The 20,284-nt window shown below is 50.9% G+C and overlaps 1 protein-coding gene across 1 annotated transcript in view; it reads right to left on the bottom strand.

Annotated features, from left to right (window-relative positions):
- The window catches only part of SREBF1 (sterol regulatory element binding transcription factor 1), a 52,630-nt gene that overhangs the window by 10,024 nt on the left and 22,322 nt on the right, over nucleotides 1-20,284 (bottom strand). The window contains exons 5-16 of the mRNA XM_083413358.1: nucleotides 19,269-19,484; nucleotides 16,318-16,432; nucleotides 15,384-15,580; nucleotides 14,061-14,265; nucleotides 13,145-13,329; nucleotides 11,388-11,649; nucleotides 10,681-10,847; nucleotides 8,590-8,758; nucleotides 7,599-7,707; nucleotides 4,958-5,061; nucleotides 3,149-3,281; nucleotides 1,746-1,896 (exon numbers count right to left, since the gene is read on the bottom strand). Coding sequence (XP_083269484.1) covers nucleotides 1,746-1,896; nucleotides 3,149-3,281; nucleotides 4,958-5,061; nucleotides 7,599-7,707; nucleotides 8,590-8,758; nucleotides 10,681-10,847; nucleotides 11,388-11,649; nucleotides 13,145-13,329; nucleotides 14,061-14,265; nucleotides 15,384-15,580; nucleotides 16,318-16,432; nucleotides 19,269-19,484 — 2,013 coding nt within the window. The remainder of the gene's footprint in view (nucleotides 1-1,745; nucleotides 1,897-3,148; nucleotides 3,282-4,957; nucleotides 5,062-7,598; nucleotides 7,708-8,589; nucleotides 8,759-10,680; nucleotides 10,848-11,387; nucleotides 11,650-13,144; nucleotides 13,330-14,060; nucleotides 14,266-15,383; nucleotides 15,581-16,317; nucleotides 16,433-19,268; nucleotides 19,485-20,284) is intronic.

The raw sequence follows: 20,284 nt of genomic DNA, 5'->3' as shown, positions 1-20,284 counted from the left end.
CACAGGATCGCCACAGCCACGCACATCAACGAACCCCCCAATCGTCTGCACGCTCGCCGGAGGACATCACCAATAGCCAGCAGACCTTGCCACACCAACCAACCATCCACAAAAACAACACTGACAATCTCCAGCTCGTGGCAGCCGCCAATCTCCTGTCCCACCTCTCCACTATCCTAGTATAAGACGCCCCTGATTTTTTTGCAAAATTTCTTAATAAAATAAGCTCGTCTTATACACGGAAAACTAGTGTATGCTGCATCTGCTGCTCTGCCCCCTTTCGCCTCTGGCCCCCAACTGCCTCAGCATGCGGCCCCTGGAGGGTTCAACACAAGGGAATGGGCCCTTGTGCTGAGAAAGTCCCCTCACCCCACAGATGCAAAAAACCCAAGATAGACAACTGCTCATGGCCCAGACAATCCACACCGTCCCCCTTAAGACTCATTGTCTTCCAAGCAGAACCCATTCCCCACTTAGCACCTCTCCTGATTCTAAACCCCACCCAGAGGGCAGGAGCAAAAGGGTTGCTGGACCACCTCCATCACCCAGGTACCTCAGCCACTGTCTTCTCTTTTTTTGCAAAGGTGTTCATTTGTTGAAAATGAACAAAATCTGCTTTTCAGACACACAAAGGCTCCCAGGGCAGCTTGCAAACGTCAGTGACCAGAAGAGAGTCCCTGCCCTCCATGATTACACTCAAAAAGACACAGCACTAAAGGAAAGGTAACTGCGAGGGAGGAGGAAAAGAAAAAAAGAAAACTCAAGAAGTGGGTTGAACCTGAAGAAAGGAAGGTGTCCAGATAATTGGGAGAGGGGGAGACATTGTTCCTCTTCAGCCACAAGATGTCAGGGCCTGGGCAGAGGGGGAGGAGTGGTGGAGACCACCTGCCCATCCTGACCCTTCCAGGGAGGAGGAAGAGGAAGACAGTATAGATTCACAACAGCGGTTTGAGGGAGGTTGCAGCTCAGAGGCAGATGAGGGGGTAAAGCTGGGAAATCACGGGAGAGCCAGAACAACACCGGGCTGACACGTTGTCATTAGAAAGCATCCCAGAGCCTCCGTCTCCCAGAACCCGGCGAGCCTTGAAAGTAGGAGAGCAAAGAGCTCAAAGACAGAGGGCATGTGGCAGCTCCCATAGAGGAGGTGATGAGAATGAAGAATGAGGAAGTGGGAGAGACAGAGGGTGGAGATTCACTTGGGACAACAACATTATCCAAGAGGCTGGGTTCTATAGCCTCTCTCTGTAAAGACTGAAATAAAAAAGGACTGTAAGAAACTTTTCCTTGTCTTTATAATTTCATGGGCAACCAGCCGGGAGCCACTGACACAACTTGAGGCTCCATTCAGAGCACTTTAGCTCCAGGACGAATCCAAAGCTCCAGGCGAGGCACCCCCAAACTCAGCCCTCCAGATGTTTTTGGGACTACAACTCCCATCATCCCTAGCTAACAGGACCAGTGGCCAGGGATGATGGGAATTGTAGTCCCAAAACATCTGGAGGGCCGAGTTTGGGGGTGCCTGCTCCAGGCAAACTAAACACCACCCCCTAGCCTTGCGCCAAAGCCTCATTCAGAATCTCAGCCTCTGTTCTGGGCCGTCACCCCCCCCCCTCCTGTACAGCAACAGGCTCCACCTCCAGGGGGCAAGTAAGTACACATTAGCTCCGCCCACCCCTTTAAGCGCCACCTCGGCCTCCCGCTTGGCCCCGCCCAGGCCTCCAGGCCCCGCCCCCACCGTAACTCACTCTGTCGATGGCACTGGGGGGCGTGTTCCCCGCCAAGCTGTCTCGCAAGTAGTCGCCGGCTCTGTCGCACTGGCCCAGGCTGCAGTCGAGTTTGCCCATCAGCACCCGCGCAGCCTTGAAGGTATGCAGCGCTGCACGAGGAAGAGGATTCCTGCAGCGAAGAAAGGAGAAGAAGGATGAATTGCCAACCTATCATTTCAGGAGATATCAGCAGAGTTCTGTGTGGGCCGAAGAGCTCTGTGAAAGCTGCGATGTCTGCCTTTGGCCACAGAATCCAGTTTCCTTTAAATAAATTTTTTAAAGCTCAGGGTTTGTTTGCTTAAATTCAAGTTCCTAGCCCCTATGACCGTGGAACAATGCATCCTGAAAATGACCGAAATGAGAGAAGTTAGCTGAGCAAGCTCCAAGACGGAGCTTAAGAACGTCAGAGAAGCAAACAGTACTCAGAGGTAGACTTCCCCTGAACTTGGAGGTTCTCTATAGCCAACGGAGGCCTCACAGAGGGTTGCAAAACCCAGCTTTGCGCAATTTTGATTCTTCTTCGTTTGTTTTAGGAGGAGATGACACTCAGCCCCCTGCCGATGTCGCTGAGCAGCCTGGCTGCCATCACACTCCTTACAAGCTCCTTGCAGGATTTTGCTGTCTTTGGCCAGTCTGGCATAGTGGTTAGGGTGTCAGGCTGGGGCCTGGGAGACCAGGGTTCAAATCCCCACTTGGCCACAATTTAAGGAGGATATTGACAAGCTGGAATGGGTGCAGAGGAGGGCAACTAAGATGGCCAAGGGTCTGGAAACCAAGCCTGATGAAGGAGCTGAGTCTGTTTAGCCTGGAAAAGGAGCTGAGGTTGAAGGAGCTGAGTCTGTTTGAAGGAGCTGAGTCTGTTTAGCCTGGAAAAGAGGAGACTACGAGGAGATATGTTAGCCATTTTCAAATATCTAAAGGGCCGTCCCATGGAATAGGGAGCAAGCTTGTTTTCTCCTGCTCCAGAGGAAAAACCAATGGATTCAAGTTCCAAGAAAGGAGATTCCGACTAAACATCAGGAAGAACTTTCTAACAGTAAGACCTGTTTGATAGAGGAACGGTCTCCCTTGGGAGGTGGTGGACTTCCCTTAAGGTTTTTAAGCAGAGGTTGGACAGCCATCTGTCATGGATGCTTTAGTCGAGATTCCTGCATTGCAGCGGGTTGGACTAGATGACCCTCAGGGGTCCCTTGCAACTCTCTCTATGATTGTATGATGCTGACCTGGTCTCCCTCTCTCTCTCATAGGGGAGCTACCTCACAGGGGTTGTTGTTAGGACAAAATGGGGACAGGGAGACCTCTGAACTACCCTAAGCTCCATGGAGAAAAAGGTAGGATATAAACAACAACAACACGTTAATATTTTCCCCCACCCCACTTACTCAGAGGCCTGGAGGGCCCTTGGCATCGATTCCACCAGCGGGTACAGGCGCTCCACAGCCTCGTCATCCCCTTGCAGCCCGTGGATCGCCATGGCAACCACAGATGCCCACCAGTGGGCAATGGGATCGGTGCCTAGAGGAGGGAGAGGGACATGGCGTCAGGCGGATCCTGCCAGAAACACTGAACCTCTTATGGCAAGGTGGGTGTTGCGGGCTCAGAGGGCCAGATCCTGAGCTTTCCCCCCAACCCCGTGGACTGGAGGGGCGGAGATGCCCAGCCGCCAATCACCTGACAAGTCCATGGGATCAGGCAACCCAATTCTCCTTTGCTGCGTGGCTTGAACTCCCAACAAAGATTCGGCGTGATGTAGCATTGAGGCCACGTCTGCACCATGATTTAAAACGCTATGATTCCACTTTAGAAAGAATCCTGGGAGTTGTAGTTTGTTAAGGGTGCTGAAAGTCACTAGGAGGTCCCTATTTCCCTCTCAGAGCTACGGTTCCCAACTCTCTGGGAAGAAGGATTGATTGATTGATTGATTGATTGATTGATTAAGCCAGCCTGGGAATCGTAGCTCTCGGATGGGAAAGAGGGGGTCCTCCTAGCATCTCTCAGCACTCTTAGCAAACTACACCCCCCAGGATTCTTTGCAGGGGTGCAATGACTGTTTAAAGCAGTATCACAGCACTTTCAATGTATGGTATGAATGAAGCCTTAAACCACATTCAGTGTGTTTTATTTCTGCCCTGGCCAAATATTTCACGTCTGGTGAATTTGGAGGGGGTGGAATTAAAGTGGGGTACTTTTGCAAGCAGGGACGCGGGTGGCGCTGTGGGTTAAACCATAGAGCCTCGGGCTTGCCGATCAGGTCGGCGGTTCGAATCCCCGCGATGGGGTGAGCTCCCGTTGCTCGGTCCCTGCTCCTGCCCACCTAGCAGTTCGAAAGCACGTCAAAGTGCAAGTAGATAAATAGGTACCGCTCCGGCGGGAAGGTAAACATGGTTTCCATGCGCTGCTCTGGTTTGCCAGAAGCGGCTTAGTCATGCTGGCTACATGACCCGGAAGCTGTACACTGGCTCCCTCGGCCAATAAAGCGAGATGAGTGTCGCAACCCCAGAGTCGGCCACGACTGGACCTAATGGTCAGGGGTCCCTTTACCTTTACCCACCTTACTTTTGCAAGCTTTGCTTACTGAATACTTAACTAGAATATGCATACTAAATTAGATCAGTCTCTGGAGCAGCGGTGGAAACCTCTAGCCCCACAGGTTCTGTCCCCCTCCAGGTCTCACCATCTGGCCCACAGCCCTCTCCCCAGGACACACCCATTGCTGGCCCCATTCGCACCCCACACTTCGTTGCCCGGCTGGAATGTGGCATTTGATCCTGCCTCTTGATTGCCCAGATGTACAGAGAGGGGTGTTAAGTGTGTGTGTGTGTGTGTGTGTATAAAAACAAGCCTGCTGCAAAAAATAAATAAATAAAATGCCTTCATTGCTCCACCCAATTTAGCCACTGGACTCGCCCACCACCTGCACGCATCCCCCTAGAAGGAAGCGTGGCCCTTGCTCTGGGAGAGGCTGCCCACCTGTGCCCAAGGAAATCAGGAAATGTTCTGATGCAAATCGCCTGCTGTAAAATGCCCTGATTTGCACAGAAAGACCACACCACTGGCAACAGCAAAAGTGTCCTCCAGCCTCTATTTAACCGCATAAACCTCTGGTTTCCTTCTCCTCCCTGTCCCACAAGTCTCCAGTTCCCTCCCAGACCCATCCCGCCTAAAGAAACTCTTGGCTTGTCGCTCCCCACCTGTGGCAGCATCCAGACTGGTGCTGAGGGACGGCGTTGGGCTGGGAACGGCATCTGCACAGCTGTTGAGGAAATGCAGGTACTCCAGAGCGTCAGAAAACTCCCTGCAGCCAAACAGAGGAAACCAGGACGGGTTTTGGTATGAACGCTGGTGCCAGAGCTCCCGTTTCCAACAATTTAACCTGGTTTGGGCTTCTAGTTGGGGAGGGGGCAGCCAAAAGGAAGTCCCCTCCCCAGTACCCCAATCCAGGACTTCCAAGAGCCCAAAGCGAGACACAAAACAATTAATGCGATTGAATGGCTTTTTTTAAAAAAAAGAGACGCATTAAATTGAAAGCTTGCCCAACCACCAGACCCCCTCCAAGGCCCAATCTCAACCCAGTTTGGACCTTACACCAGACAAGTGTCTCCCATTTCCTCCAGAAACCCATTCACACAAGTCCTGGCTGTGTGAATTGTGTGTTCAGTAGAATTCAGCCCTAAATACAGTGGTGCCTCGCAAGACGAAATTAATCCATTCCGTGAGTCTCTTCGTCTAGCGGTTTTTTCGTCTTGCGAAGCAAGCCCATTAGCGGATTAGCGGATTAGCGCTATTAGCGGTTTAGCAGCTATTAGCGGCTATTAAAGGCTTAAGGGATTAGCGGATTAGCTGCTAAAAGGCTATTAGCGGTTTAGCGGCTTAGAAAAAGGGGTGGGGAGCGAAAAAAAATCTCAAGACTCGCAAGACATTTTCATCTTGCGAAGCAAGCCCATAGGGAAATTCGTCCTGCGAAGCACCTCCAAAACGGAAAACCCTTTCGTCTAGCGGGTTTTCCGTCTTGCGAGGCATTCGTCTTGCGGGGCACCACTGTATTCCTTTAGAGTCTGGGGCCTGCGTAATTTAGGAGGAAGGTGGGATCTTTCCTTGCGCATTTTGGCCGCAAGAAGCTTTTGCATCACGATGCAGCATTGTTCCCGGGGGAGAGGAAAACGAAGTTCCCCTTGACATTTTTTGCAAATACCAATTCCATTTGAAATCAGCAGCACCATCCAGTTCTGGGGTTTCCCCAATCAACAACAAACCCAACACTGAGTTGCAAAACTGAACTCACCAGATATTCTCTATCAAGGTCTCTTCCACCCACACATCTGCAAGCACCCACAGCCCCCTTCTCCAAGGGGGGGGGGGGAATAACCCAAGGTCACCTTGGGAAACCAACTGCAAATGGCAGGAAGCAGGCAGGATCCCACTAGACCTCTGCTTAGTGGAAGATAAGGCTCTACAAGCCACAAGAACTATGTTCTCCCTCCCCTGTTGGAGGCAGTATGCTGGGAATCACAGCTGGGAAGAGGACTGTTGCAGACCTCACCTATCGTTTCTCGCTGGGGATTATAAAACCTTTCGGCACGCCCTACGACCCAGCGGGAAATTATGGGTGCAGCTGTCCTTAGGAAAGGGCTGTGGCTCAGGGCAGGAAAGGTTCTCGGTTCAATGTCTGCCATCTCCAGGACTGGGCTGGGAAAAGGCTGAAACCCTTCAAAGCTGCTGCCAGTCAGTGTGGGAAATACTGGGTGGTCGGGTGGTCCGATTCAGAATAAGGCAGCTCCCTGCGTTCCAAGGGCATAGGAAGGGATAATCTGGGAGCAAGTGACATGGGTGGGAATCCCCTCTCCAGGGCAGTTTGAAGGGGGATTGGGCCAAATCTGCAACAAGGAGAATCAGAACGAACGGCCTCGGTCCAGTATACCTGAAGGAGCGTCTCCACCTCCATCGTTCTGCCCAGACACTGAGGTCCAGTGCTGAGGGCCTTCTGGAAGTTCCCTCGCTACAAGAAGCCAAGTTACAGGGAACCAGGCAGAGGGCCTTCTCGGTGGTGGCACCCACCCTGTGGAACGCCCTCCCACCAGATACCAAAGAGAGAGAAAACTACCAGACTTTTAGAAGACATCTGAAGGCAGCCCTCTTTAGGGAAGCTTTTAATGTTTAATAGGTTATTGTATTTTAGCGTTCTGTTGGAAGCTTCCCAGAGTGGCTGCGGAAACCCAGCCAGATGGGCGGGGTATACCGTATTTTTCGCCCTATAGGACGCACTTTTTCCCCTCCCAAAATGAAGGGGAAATGTGTGTGCGTCCTATGGGGCGAAGTGCAGGCTTCGCGCACCTCTCCGCAAGCAGCGGCGAGCCCAGCCCTGGGCTCCCGCTGCTTGCGGAGAGTTGCCTGCATGCTGAAGCCTGCGCGCGCTGAGCTCAGCGCGTCCAGGCTTCGCGGACCTCTCGGCAAGCAGTGGGAGCCAGCGCTGGGCTCCCACAGCTTGCAGAGAGCTGCCTGTTTGGGGGCTGGGGTCGGGGGAAGCTCGGGCTTCCCCTGCCCCAACCCCGCGCCTGGGGGGAAAATAAATTTTTTCCCTTTATTTCCCCCCCAAAAAAACTAGGTGCGCCTTATGGGACGGTGCGTCCTATAGGGCGAAAAATACGGTAAATAATACATTATTATTATTATTATTATTATTATTATTATTATTATTATTAAACGCAGCATTTGAATGTTCTCACTCAGCATCTATAAATTTGGGGGGGGGGGGTACCAGAACTGGTTGGAGCCAAAGCAGGAGAGAGCAACATGTACAGGGGCTTCAAGACCCGAAATCCGGTCCTCTCTTACCCCTCGTCGTGGCTGGCAGGCGCCTCACTCTCCAGCCTAGAGACACAGGAAAGAGCTTTCTCCAGCAAATGCTCCCGGAACAGCTGGGTCACTTGAGCCAGGGGGTCCGCTGCAAAGGGGGGAGAGAGGGAAAGAACATCCTTTTCTGATGGGGTCGACAGCCTTCATCTGCCTCAGCTGCAACAAAACATGTCCCTCCCGTATCGGTCTCTACAGCCGCAGCAGGCGCTGTGACTCTCCAACAGCTTGACTTCATTCACAAAGGTGAACTCCTCCGCTGTCTCCCGAGACAGAGGGATGCCAGCCAACCACCTGACAGCACACCACAAAATACCCTCTTGGTCCAATGGGGGAAACGAATAGATTGGAGGACAACCCTTTCCCATGAAGCCCTTGGCCAACATGGCGCCCTCTGGAAATTGTTGGACTACAACTCCCATCAGGGCCAGGCAGCACAGCCAATGGTTAAGGCCTGACGGAGTTGGGGACTCCATCTGGAAGGAACCGGAGACAGATTGTGAAGCAGGCGGATTACTATCGATCAGAACTACAATTCTGGCTAAACAATCAATCCGTCTTCCTTATAGGGAACTCTGGGAGTTGTAGCTCTGCAAGAGGAACAGGGACCTCCTAACAACTCTCAGCACCCTTAAGAAACTACGGTTCCCAGGATTCTTTGCAGGAAGCCTTGGCTGATTAAATGGCACTGCTTCAAATTTATACTGCAGGTGGGTCATTGGGCACAGCTGAGATTCCTGCATTGCAGGGGTTGGAGTAGATGGCCCTCAAAGTCCTTTATGATTCCATGATTCCTGTCTATCAGGGGCCGCTGCCCATTTGATCCTCACAACAACCTTGTGAGGAAGGTTAGGCTGAGAGAAAGTCGCCCGTGAGCTTCTCAGCAAAGCAGGGATTTGAACCCAGGTTTCCCTGCTGCTCCCCAAGTCCAGGGCTCCGCCCTCTCGCATCACACCAGCCGACCTCTCCATACCTGGATTACTGGTGGAGCTGTAGATGCTCTCTCGAGGGCAGCTCTTCACGGCCCAGTCTCCGTCCACAAAGAAACGGTGACCCACAGGATGGCAGAGCCACTGGAGGGCGGGCGGGACGGTCCCATTGTGGGACAGCAGCACCTGCCGGGCGCTGCTGAGGAAGAAGCGCTGCGCAACAAAAGGGAAAGGAACGCCAGTCAGGGAAGCCCTGGAGGTGACCCCAGCATTCTGTGCTTACCACTTGCAAGGCAGCCAGTGGCTACTTGCAAGCCTTATTTTTTTTAATAAAAAAATATATATTCCCCTATAAAATGTACCGTATTTTTCGCCCTATAGGACGCACTTTTTCCCCTCCAAAAATGAAGGGGAAATGTGTGTGCGTCCTATGGAGCAAATGCAGGCTTCTTGGCATCAGTGATAGCAACGGGAAGCCTCCGGAGCGCAGAGGGAGTGTTCCCTCTGCGCTCCAGAGGCTTTGCGTTGCTTTCGCTGAAGCCTGGAGAGCGAGAGGGGTCGGTGCGCACTGATCCCTCTCGCTCTCCAGGCTTCAGGGATAGCCGCCTGAAGCCTGCAGAGTTTTGGGTTCCTTTTGCTGAAGCCGGGAGAGCAAGACTCTCCTGGCTTGAGCAGAGAGGGAGAGCTGCGCAGCGCCCCTTCAGCCAAGCGGGAGGAGAAATGGAAGGGACTCAGTTTCTCCTGCCGCTTCGCTGAAGGGGTGCTTCACAGTGAGGGGGAGATTTTTTTTTCTTGTTCTCCCCCTCTAAAACAAGGTGCGTCCTATGGTCTGGTGCGTCCTATAGAGCGGAAAATACGGTAATCAGAATTCAAGGAAACATGGCTGAGGTTTGGGAGGTCAGGGAGAGTCCTGAGGGCCCGATAGAGAGCCTTTGCCCCCCCCCCCCCGAGGCCTGAGGTTCTCCATTTCTGTTTTAGGGCATCTGCGGAATGCAGGAAGCTCTGCGCAACCCTTGGTGACTTCGTGCCGGTCTCCCAAGGGTTGCGCAGAGCTGCCTGCATTCCGAAGCCTGGGGAGCCGGAAGCCGGAAGAGCACACGCGGGCTTCACGCAGCTCTCTGCAAGCCTGGGGAGACCGGCGTGACTTCCCGCAGGGCTCCCTAGGCTTGCGGATAGCAGGCTGTTCTGGGGGCTGGGGTCGGGGGAAGCTCGGGCTTCCCCCGCCCCAGCCCCGCGCCTGGGGGGGAAATAATTTTTTTTTTCTTTATTTCCCCCCCAAAAAAACCTAGATGCGCCCTATGGGGCAAAAAATACGGTATATGCCACCTCACTGTAAAAACCCCCAGCAACCCTCGAAGTGGTTTGCAAAAAGAACAAAACAATAACATATTTTGAATATTTGCTGTACGCTGCTTTGGGCACAGCTGGTTGTGAAAATGCGGCATCCAAGTAAATTCGATCAATCAATATTTTGAGGCCCTTCTTCATGTGCCTCCTTTATATGAAGTTGGGGTGGTGACAACAGAAGAGAACAGGCCTTTTCTGCAGTGGCTCCGTTTGTAGAATGCTCTCCCTAGGGAGGTTCGCCTGGTGCCTTCATTATATATTTTTAGTAGCCCGGCGAAAACGTTCCTCTTCAACCAGGCCTCTGGCTGATTAATATTCTACAGCCTTTTAAATGTGTCTGTTGTTTTGGTTTTAATTATTTGCTTGTGTTTTTATCTTGTATTTTATTCTGCGGACCACCCTGATAGCTTGCGATGAAGGACTGTATATAAAATAATAATAATAATAATAATAATAATAATAATAATAATAATGGGGCTTTTTTCAGCTGGAACTTGCTTGAACTCAATTCTGGCACCTCTCAGATTAGCACCATTGCTCTTCAAAGAGAATGCAATATTATTTTTTCTTTTCTAGAAAAATAGCAATAACAACAACAATTTGGCCCTCCAGGTGCTGTTGGACTGCAATTCCCCTCACCCTCAAAAACCATGGTCAATGGGCAGCCATGATGGGAGCTGTGGTTCGACAATATCTGGAGAGCCCAAAGTTCCCTACACCCGATGGTGAGCTTAGCCCAAATGGAAGAGCTGAGGTAATATCCTGCACCCCACATCGCACGGCCTTACCGCCAGGAAGTGACAACAGCGATGGAGGCTGGTCTTCACACGCAGTGCTGCTGCCACATAGACCTCGGCCAGTGTTGCCACGGAGATGGTGTTGCCTGCGCACTCAGCCAGGTTCACGGCACTCAGCGCCATGTTGATTGCTGAGAGGTGACCGGCCACGTGCTTCCCTGTGGGAAGAGAAGAAGGGGAAACCCTTAGTCAAAGATCTCATAGTTTACCAGGGGTAGGCAACCTAAGGCCCAGGGGCAGGATGCGGCCCAGTCGCCTTTTCAATCCGGCCTGCAGACGGTTCGGGAAACAGCATGTTTTTAACATGAGTAGAATGTGTCCTTTTATTTAAAATGCATCTCTGGGTGATTTGTGGGGCCTGCCTGGTGTTTTTACATGTGTGCTTTTATTTCAAATGCATCTCTGGGTTATTTGTGGGGCATAGGAATTCGTTCATTTCCCCCAAAAAAATAGTCTGGCCCACCACATGATCTGAGGGATGGTGGACCGGCCCAAGGCTGAAAAAGGTTGCTGACCCCTGGGTTTAAACCAAGCATGGCCAGACTTGGCCCTCCAGCTGTTTTGGGACTTCAACTCCCATCATCCCTAGCTAACAGGACCAGTGGTCTGGGATGATGGGGACTGTCTGGCCATGCCTGGAACCTTAAGCCAAGGAGCCGTGGACCCAGAAGGGTTGAAGACCTCTGCTTGAAGCCTACCTGTCATGTGCAGCTGATGGAGTTTGTGGTACACCAGGGCCGCATCGCAGGCGCTTTTCTGCACGTCAGCCTTGAGCTCCCGGTCGCGGAAGAAGCCGCCAGCCCTTCCCGCCAGCCAACGCCCCACCCAGAGCCGCTGAAGGACGTGGCGGATCAAGTTCCATAAAAGGCTGCAGGTCAGGTCGAGGTTGGAGGTTGGGAGTGGGCGGCCGAGGGCTTTCAACGCCGTCCATAAGTTCTGGGAGGCCTGAGCAAAATCTCCCTGAAGAGGAAATGCGGGAGAGAATGGACAAGCCTTGTAAAGGAGGGAGCACAAAGAGGCTATAAGGACATGGTGGAGCGGCTGCTTTGCATCTAGAAGGCCCCAGCGTGAGCAACTCGCTGTGCTGAGACAGGGTCTTCTTAGGAGTGGCTCCCAGTTTATGGAATGCTCTTCCTTGTTGATGTGTGCCTGTCTCTCTTATCAACAACTTTGGACCAATTCACCTCTGAAACGGACTGATCTTCGTATGAACCTGCCCTGCCTCTGAACTTGGGACTTGAAGGCTTTGCTTATCTTTGCTAAGTGTCTGCACATCTTTGCTAAGAAGCAGATGTGGGTCACATAGGATTAGTTTTGAGGATCTGATCGAGGACTTTGCAATTAGAAAAAGTAGGAGATAAATAAAGTGGAAGTATACAAAAACAAACATGATTTTCCACCTTACTGTAGGTTTCATTTCATTTCAAAAAATACAATTTCATTTTACTGTTTATTAGTGTTTATATTTTGAATTAGAGAAAATATTTTGGTGCCCCCATATATATAAGTGCTTAGGGTCTCTAAAGGTCTTAATCCAGCCCTGAGCCTAACCCAGACTTGGTCAGCCTTAGCTACAACCCATCATGGCAGCAACAACATTGCCGCAACCCACCTGGTGTAGCCTCACAACCCACCACTTCAAGACCTATGACCTAAAGCAGGGTTTCCCGTACCTGGGCTCCAATTCCCATCATCCTTAGCAAGCAGGACCAGTGGTCTGGCATGATGGGAATCGTAGTCCAACCACAGCAGGAGACCCAAGTTTGGGAAACCTATGATCTAAGGCAGGGGTCTGCAACCTTTAAGACAAAAAGAGCCACTTGGACCCGTTTCCGAAGAAAAAAAAAACTGGGAGCCGCAAAACTCGTCATTATAAAAATAACTTTTTTGTCACTTTTTAAAATTATTTCTTTGTTTGACCCCTCAGAATTACTACTCCTCATAGAAATAAACATTAAATTAACAAGTTACCTTTTTTTTTGTGTGTGTTCTTCACTCTCCTTCAAAACAGTGACCAGCGTACATGCCCCTTACAATGTAGCGGGCGTGCGGGAAGGCGACGTCGAGACGGTGTGTGACTAACGCACACACCGCCCCCATGCGACGTCACTGCCAGTACAGCGCCCGCCACAGTGGGGAGTGTCGGGGCGCACAATGCGCCTCCTCCCCTCGCTAGTATCCGCCCCGGAGCCGCGGCAAAGGTATAAAAGAGCCACATGTGGCTCCGGAGCCGCGGGTTGCTGACCCCTGACCTAAGGAAACCAAGATGAACAAACGTCAACAGCAAGTCCGGCCAACACCCCAGATTACTTGAACCTGTGTCCCCAGTGCCACAACCCTACCACAACCAACACTTCTTTACAGGATGGGCCTCCCATGGAAGTTCCGTCGTAGGACCTTTGCGAGACAAGACAATGCATGAAAATCGCTGAAAATCACAGGTGCACACACTCACCCGCGCCAAGTCGAGGTCTGCCTGCTTCCGGTGCCTCCAGAAAAGGATGGAAGACTCTGAATGAGGGCGTGTGACGGGCTCGCCGTAAATGAAGAGCCGAACAAAGGCTCCCAAAACAACCAGCATGTTGATCAGCCAGAAGACCAAGGTGGGGAGAAGCCACTGGAACCAGGCGATAGGGGTGTCTGTGGATGAAGACACGAGGCACTGTGGTTTAAGAATTCTTCTCTCTTCCTCACAACAGAGAACTCTGGGAATTGTAGCTCTGTGAGGGGAATAGGGGCCACCTAGCAACTGCGGGAGGCAGTGGAAGACAGAAGTGCCTGGCGTGCTCTGGTCCATGGGGTCACGAAGAGGCGGACACGACTAAACGACTCAACAACAAAACAACTCTCAGCACCTTCAACAAATGACAGCTCCCCAAATTCTTTGGGCAGAGCCATGGCTGTTTGAAGTGGTATCGCAGCGCTCTAAACATTTCCTGTGAATGTGACCAAACACACACACTAAAGTTCATACTCTCCAATGCTTCTCTGAAGAAAACAGAGGTGTCCCCTCCAAAATTTCTCCCATGAAAATAGGGACAACCTAAGGAAAAGTTAGGGTGGCAGTGGAAGACAGGAGTGCCTGGCGTGCTCTGGTCCATGGGGTCACGAAGAGTCGGACACGACTAAACAACAACAACAAGGAAAAGTGGGACATTCTGGGATCAAATCAGAAACCAGGATGGCTTCTGTAAAGCCAATGACTCTTCCTGGAAAATAGGGACATCCAGGCATCAAACAGAAGAGTGCTTGCTCCAACAGAGCTGATTTGGAAGCCTAAATATGGCGCTGTAGGGGAAAGGAGGCTGGATAGAGAAGCCCCACAGGCCTGCGGGTCCTCCCCCCCAGTGAAGACCCTGTTGCGCACTCACCTGCGGCCTCGTTCTGGCTCTTAATGGTGCGCCCGGAGTGGCTGGAGCCATCAATATCCGAAGGGCTGGCCGAGTGAGATCCCGCCAAGAGGGAGGAGAGGGGGTTGAAGGAGAGGCAGAGGAAGATGAAGGCGCACAGGGCCATGCGCGAGCGATCCAGCATACCCAGGCTGCCTGGCGAGAGCGCCTGATGCTCTTGCTTCACCTGAAACAGCCACAGACAACAGCAGATGAGTTTGGGGGCAGCGTGGAGGGAGGACCAAGTTGCCACCTTTTTCAGCCAGGGGGATTCCAGCTGCTTTTAGAGCTAGATATTTCTGGAGTGTATATGCTAAATATTTTGAAATTTTCATACACAAAAAATTGTCAGATAGAGAAGCTATCTTTTTATATTAATCATTTCCCACCCCTTTGGAATCATAGAAGGAGGAACCCTGTGGATCATGTAGGCCAACACATTGCGATGCAGGAATATGCAGCTGTCCCGTGCAGTGATCGAACCTGCAACCAATTCTTCATTTTGTTCTCTTTATGGAAAGAGGTGGTGAATGAAAGAGGGGCATGAACACAGAAAATAATGGAGGGGGTCCCCCCCTCGGGTTTCCAGGAACGGTGATCGTTCCTGTGCAAAGACCCTAACGCAACATTTTGCAACCCTAGAGCAAATATTTTGCAAAAATCAAGGTACAGTGGTGCCCCGCAAGATGAATGCCTCGCAAGATGGAAAACCCGCTAGACGAAAGGGTTTTCCGTTTTGGAGGTGCTTCGCAGGATGAATTTCCTATGGGCTTGCTTCGCAAGACGAAAATGTCTTGCGAGTTCCTGCGATTTTTTTTCGCTCCCCACCCCCTTTTTCTAAGCCGCTAAGCTGCTAATAGCCTTTTAGCAGCTAATCCGCTAATCCCTTAAGCCTTTAATAGCCGCTAAGACGCTAAACCGCTAATAGCGCTAATCCGCTAATGGGGTTGCTTCGCAAGACGAAAAAACCGCTAGACGAAGAGACTCGCGGAACGGATTAATTTCGTCTTGCGAGGCACCACTGTAGTTCCTGTGCAAAGACCCTAACGCAACATTTTGCAACCCTAGTGCAAATATTTTGCAAAAACCAAGGTACTTGGAAGTGGGGAAAGCCCTGGAACAGCTGCTAGCAATCAGAGGAAGCAATATTGGCCTAGATCAAGGGCATGCAGCTGATTCACAGAACTCATATCGAGATGGACTTATGGTCTTTTGCAGGGTTCCGCTGAGGTGAAGCCCCAGCCCCCTGGTCTCTTCCCAGGCATTCTCCCTTCCACCACCTCCTGCTCCCATTCGGGGTCGCACCTTGGTCTCCTCGTAGAAGGGGCTGTCCGGCTCAGAGTCGCTCCCACTGGTGCTGCTGAGCGAGAGGGGGCTGCCGCTGCCGCGCAACGGGGAGCCTGCGTCCGACGGGGGTGGTGTCAGGGTGTCCACTAGCTTGATCCCTTCCTTCGAGTCCTGGGTGTTGCCACCACATGTGGCTACCAGGTCCTTCAGGGACTCTGCAGAAGCAGGACAGGCGGAAAAAGCAAAAGGAGAATGCATTGTCACCACAGAGAGAGATGCGCTTTGCCCAAAAGCAAGTTCAGCTCCGAGGGCCTTCTGGCAGTTCCCTCCCTGCGAGAAGTGAGGTTGCAGGAATCCAGGCACAGGGCCTTCTCAGTGGTGGCACCCGCCTTGTGGAATGCCCTACCTTCAGATGTCAAGGAAATAAACAACTATCTGACTTTTAGAAGACATCTGAAGGCAGCCTTGTTTAGGGAAGTTTTTGATGCTTTATTGTATTTTTATGTTTTGCTGGAAGCCGCCCAGAGTGGCTGGGGCAATCTAGTCATATGATGATAATAATATTATTATTATTAAATTCTGCTTCCAACCAAGAAACATCAATGATTCGGAAGGGGGCAGCTGTTTGCGTTTCCCCCCAGGGCAACCATGCTTTTGGTCCTCTCAACAGTCACAGAATCAAGGAGCTGCGGCGCTGGGTGGGATCCCCAAAGGTCATCCATTCCAACCCGCTGCAAATGCAGAAATCACAGCAAAGAACCCCTGGCAGATGGCCACCCAACCTGTTTAAAAACCACCAATGAATGAGAGACCACCACCTGGGATCCTTGTATTGATAGGATCCAGCACATGTTCTGGGGGCCCCTCATATTTTTTTCCTCCCCTCCCCTCCAAAAGTCCGAACTTTTGCAGTTTCCAATCTGCAAAAGGGGCCGAAGGCTGCGAAACTCACTGTTGTTCTGGCTCGCCATTTTGAGGGCCATGTTCTCGGCCTTCAGCTTCTGGTTGGCTTGCTTCAGGAAGCGGATGTGGTCGATTGCTTTGCGCAAAATGGCCGACTTGTTCAGCTGCCAACGGACAGGAAAGGTTGGCACGGTTAGAGGGTGAGCAGAGGGAAATGACAGGCTCGGAGGGGTTCCTCTTTGACCTGTCCTCTTCCCGGGAGGGAGGTTCTCCTGCGCAAGCCCTGTCGAGGCCAACAAGCGGGAGAATCTCCGAGCCACAAACTCTTTCCTGGGGCAATGCCAGAGAACCGCTTGCCACAGCGGCCAGAGCTATAGAGGAGGAATCGTTCCCTTTGGTAGCCAAAGCCTCGGAGACAGCTGCTCATAATGGCAGCGGAATCATCCAAGCGAAGGAGGACCAGGCTGAGTGGGCAGAAACAGCCAGTTGGATTGAGAATCCCACAATTTCCTAGACAAGAGACCCTGCCACATTTGGAAGGAGGCATTATGTGGCCAAGGAGGTTAGCCAGGCTCTCCCCTGGTGTGGCATCAAATAGCAGATGCAGGAAAAATTGGCTGCTGCAAACATTTTCATCAGTGCCGGATTTATGCATAAGCTAAACGGGCCATAGCTTAGGGCCCCACTCTCTTGGGGGCCCCAAAAAAATAAAAGGGGGGAAAACTGGATGTACATTTCCAAAATGTAAGATAAAAAACAAATAAAATAAAACCTACGTACAGCAACAGTGTTTTGTGTTGTGTAGGTTCCTAGGATGTAAGTAATGGGCCCTGCCTGCTAGCCTGTTCCCTAAAATATCACTGGTTTTGCTCATTTCTATATATAGGGTGCCTACATTCTGCATGTGCAGATGGCTTTATATACCTATTAGGTCCATAAATTACCACAGGGCAAATATTCAACACAAAAAACAGCAACAATTTGTTGTTGACAAATGACAGCTGGACATAGAAAGGGCCCCATTACCTTCAGTAGTTTAGGGCCTCATCAAACCTACTGTAAATCCAGCCCTGATGCCACCCAATATGGCTGAACCTCCCCAATTAAGCTCCAGAACCAACAGAGAGCAAAACCTAGCGGTAAAGGACCCCTGACAGTTAAGTCCAGTCAAAGACGACTATGGGGTTGCGGTGCTCATCTCACTTTTCAGGCTGAGGGAACTGGTGTTTGTTCACAGACAGCTTTCCGGGTCATGTGGCCAGCATGACTAAACCGCTTCTGGCGCAATTCGAACAACGTAACGGAAACCAGAGGGCACAGAAACGCCGTTTACCTTCCCGCCAGAGCGGTACCTATTTATCTACTTGCACTTTGTGCTTTTGAACTGCTAGGTGGGCAGAAGCTGGGACAGCGCAACGGGAGCTCACCCCGTCACAGGGATTCAAATCGCTGACCTTCTAATCGGCAGGCCCAAGAGGCTCAGTGGTTTAGACCACAGCGCCACCCGCTCCCCTATTGGAGACAGGGGACCATAGCTCAGTGGCAAAACACATGCTTAGCATCCAGAAGGTCCCAGGTTCAATCCCCCAGCATCTCCAAGAAGGGCTGGGAAAGAAACTCTGGGGAGTCACTGCCGGTCAGAGCAGACAATACTGAACTAGATGGACTGTATGGACTGACTCAATATATGGCCATTTATTTATTTATTTCTTATAGTTAATATACCACTTGATTGCAGAAAACCTCAAAGCGGTTTATAAAGATAAAGGTAAAGGTACCCCTGCCAGTACTGGCCAGTCTTGACAGACTCTAGGGTTGTGCGCCCATCTCACTCAAGAGGCCGGGGGCCAGCGCTGTCCGAAGACACTTCTGGGTCACGTGGCCAGCATGACATCGCTGCTCTGGCGAGCCAGAGCCGCACACGGAAACGCTGTTTACCTTCCCGCTAGTAAGCGGTCCCTATTTATCTACTTGCACCCGAGAGTGCTTTCGAACTGCTAGGTTGGCAGGCGCTGGGACCGAGCAACGGGAGCGCACCCCGCCGTGGGGATTCGAACCGCCGACCTTTCGATCGGCAAGCCCTAGGCGCTGAGGCTTTAACCCACAGCGCCACCTGCGTCCCTATCTCTTTATAAAGATACAATGCCAAAAAATCACCGCTAAAAAATGACCACCAAATTTTAAAACATACAGGTTAAAACTGCAATAGCATAGAGTACACTAAAACAATTTAGATCTCCTACAAACTTTCTAGACATCTGGGTAGGCTTGTCTAAATAAGAATGTCCTCAACAGGTGACAAAAATAATACAGGGAAGTTGCCTGCCTGATATCAACAGGCAGAGAGTTCCAAAGTGTCGGTACATTAAAACGAGTAAGTTCTTACAGGTGCGGTTACAGGTATTATGGGCACCTGTGAAAGTGCCAATGGAAGAACCATAACCAAATTCAGAAAGAGGGGGTGAAGGCAGCTTCACAAAGCCTAAAACTAACCCCCCACTAGCAAAGGTAAAGGCTAACAATACTAATATTTATATTTCAAAGAGATTAAAACAAAACCTTTCAAAGGTATTAAAACCACTTGCTAAAAGAAGGCTTGTTTAACCAAGCTCACCCAGCTACGTACGATGCTGGCATGCGTTTTAATTTGTCTTTAGCTCATCATCAATTTTTTTTTTTATGTTGTAAACAGCCGTTTCTTAACATTTCAAAATTCTTGTAACCAACTTGAAGATTTATTATTTTTCTTACAGTCAAGCGGTATAGGTTGTGAACCACCTTGTGATCTTTGGATGAAGAGTTGTATACAAATCTAATAATAATAATAATAATTTTATGAAATAAATAGAAAGCCTGAGAGAATTATTTCTAAGTGCATTTGCCCAAACGGTGCCAAACCAAAGCCACAAATGTAGGTGCCCGGCGGGCTTCTCTAGGAAGAGACCTCCTCAACCAGGAGACAGCTGCGCACCCAAAATAAAGGTCCCCCTGCAGGCGTACCTTGGCTTCCGACCCCACCACCAGGTCCTTGAGCTCGGAGATCTTGTCGTTGATGGAGGAGCGATACCGTTTCTCGATGGCGTTGTGGGCTGTGCGCTTCGCCCCCTTTCCGTTGCTTCCCAGCGGCTTCCCGGCAGTCAGGCGGTTGATGGGCAGCTTGTCTGTATCCATCATCAGAGGAACCGTCGCCAGGATGGTGCCCCCACTCATCAGCGTCTGCAAGGGAGGAGGAGGGAGGAGGAGCAGTCGCAGAGGGGAGGGTCATTCCTTTTCTTGAAGCAGGCAAAGCCACTCCCCCCAATAACACATTCTTATTACTGTAATAATAATAATAATTTATACCCCACCCAGCTGGCTTGGTTTCCCCAGTCACTCTGACTCTGGGCGGCTTCCAGCAAAACACTAAGATACAAGAATTCATCAAACATTAAAACTTCCCTAAACAGGGCTGCCTTCAGATGTCTTCTAAAAGTCAGATAGTTGCTTATTTCCTTGACATCTGATGGCGTTCCACAGGGCAGGTGCCACTACCGAGAAGGTCTGTGCCTGGTTTCCTTTAACCTTACTTCTCACAGTGAGGGAACCGCCAGAAGGCCCTTGGCGCTGACCTCAGTGTCTGGGCTGAACAATGTGAGTGGAGACGCTCCTTCAGGTATTCTGGGCCAAGGCCGTTTAGGGCTTTCAAGGTCAGCACCAACACTTTGAATTGTGCTTGGAAACATACTGGGAGCCAATGCAGGTCTTTCGGGACCGGTGTTATGTGGTCTCGGCAGCCACTCCCAGTCACCAGTCTAGCTGCCGCAACAGGTTTCAGAAATTTCAAAAAAACTTTAAAAGTATTTTTTTAAAAAAAAAAAACAACCACACAAATAAATTAAATTTCCTTAAAACGAAAACGAAAAGATACAGAAGTCTCACGGCTTGCAGGAACAACTGCACTGCAGAAATCCCTGCCTCTTGAGATCAAACAGGCGCCTCCACTGTACACTTTTCAGCACCCGTTAGAAACCGTTCTC

Source organism: Podarcis tiliguerta (genome assembly GCF_965153285.1).
Source record: "Podarcis tiliguerta genome assembly, chromosome: 14".
NCBI lineage: Eukaryota > Metazoa > Chordata > Lepidosauria > Squamata > Lacertidae > Podarcis > Podarcis tiliguerta.
Note: the sequence above shows the minus strand (reverse complement) of the source record. Positions and strands in the feature narration are given on the sequence as shown.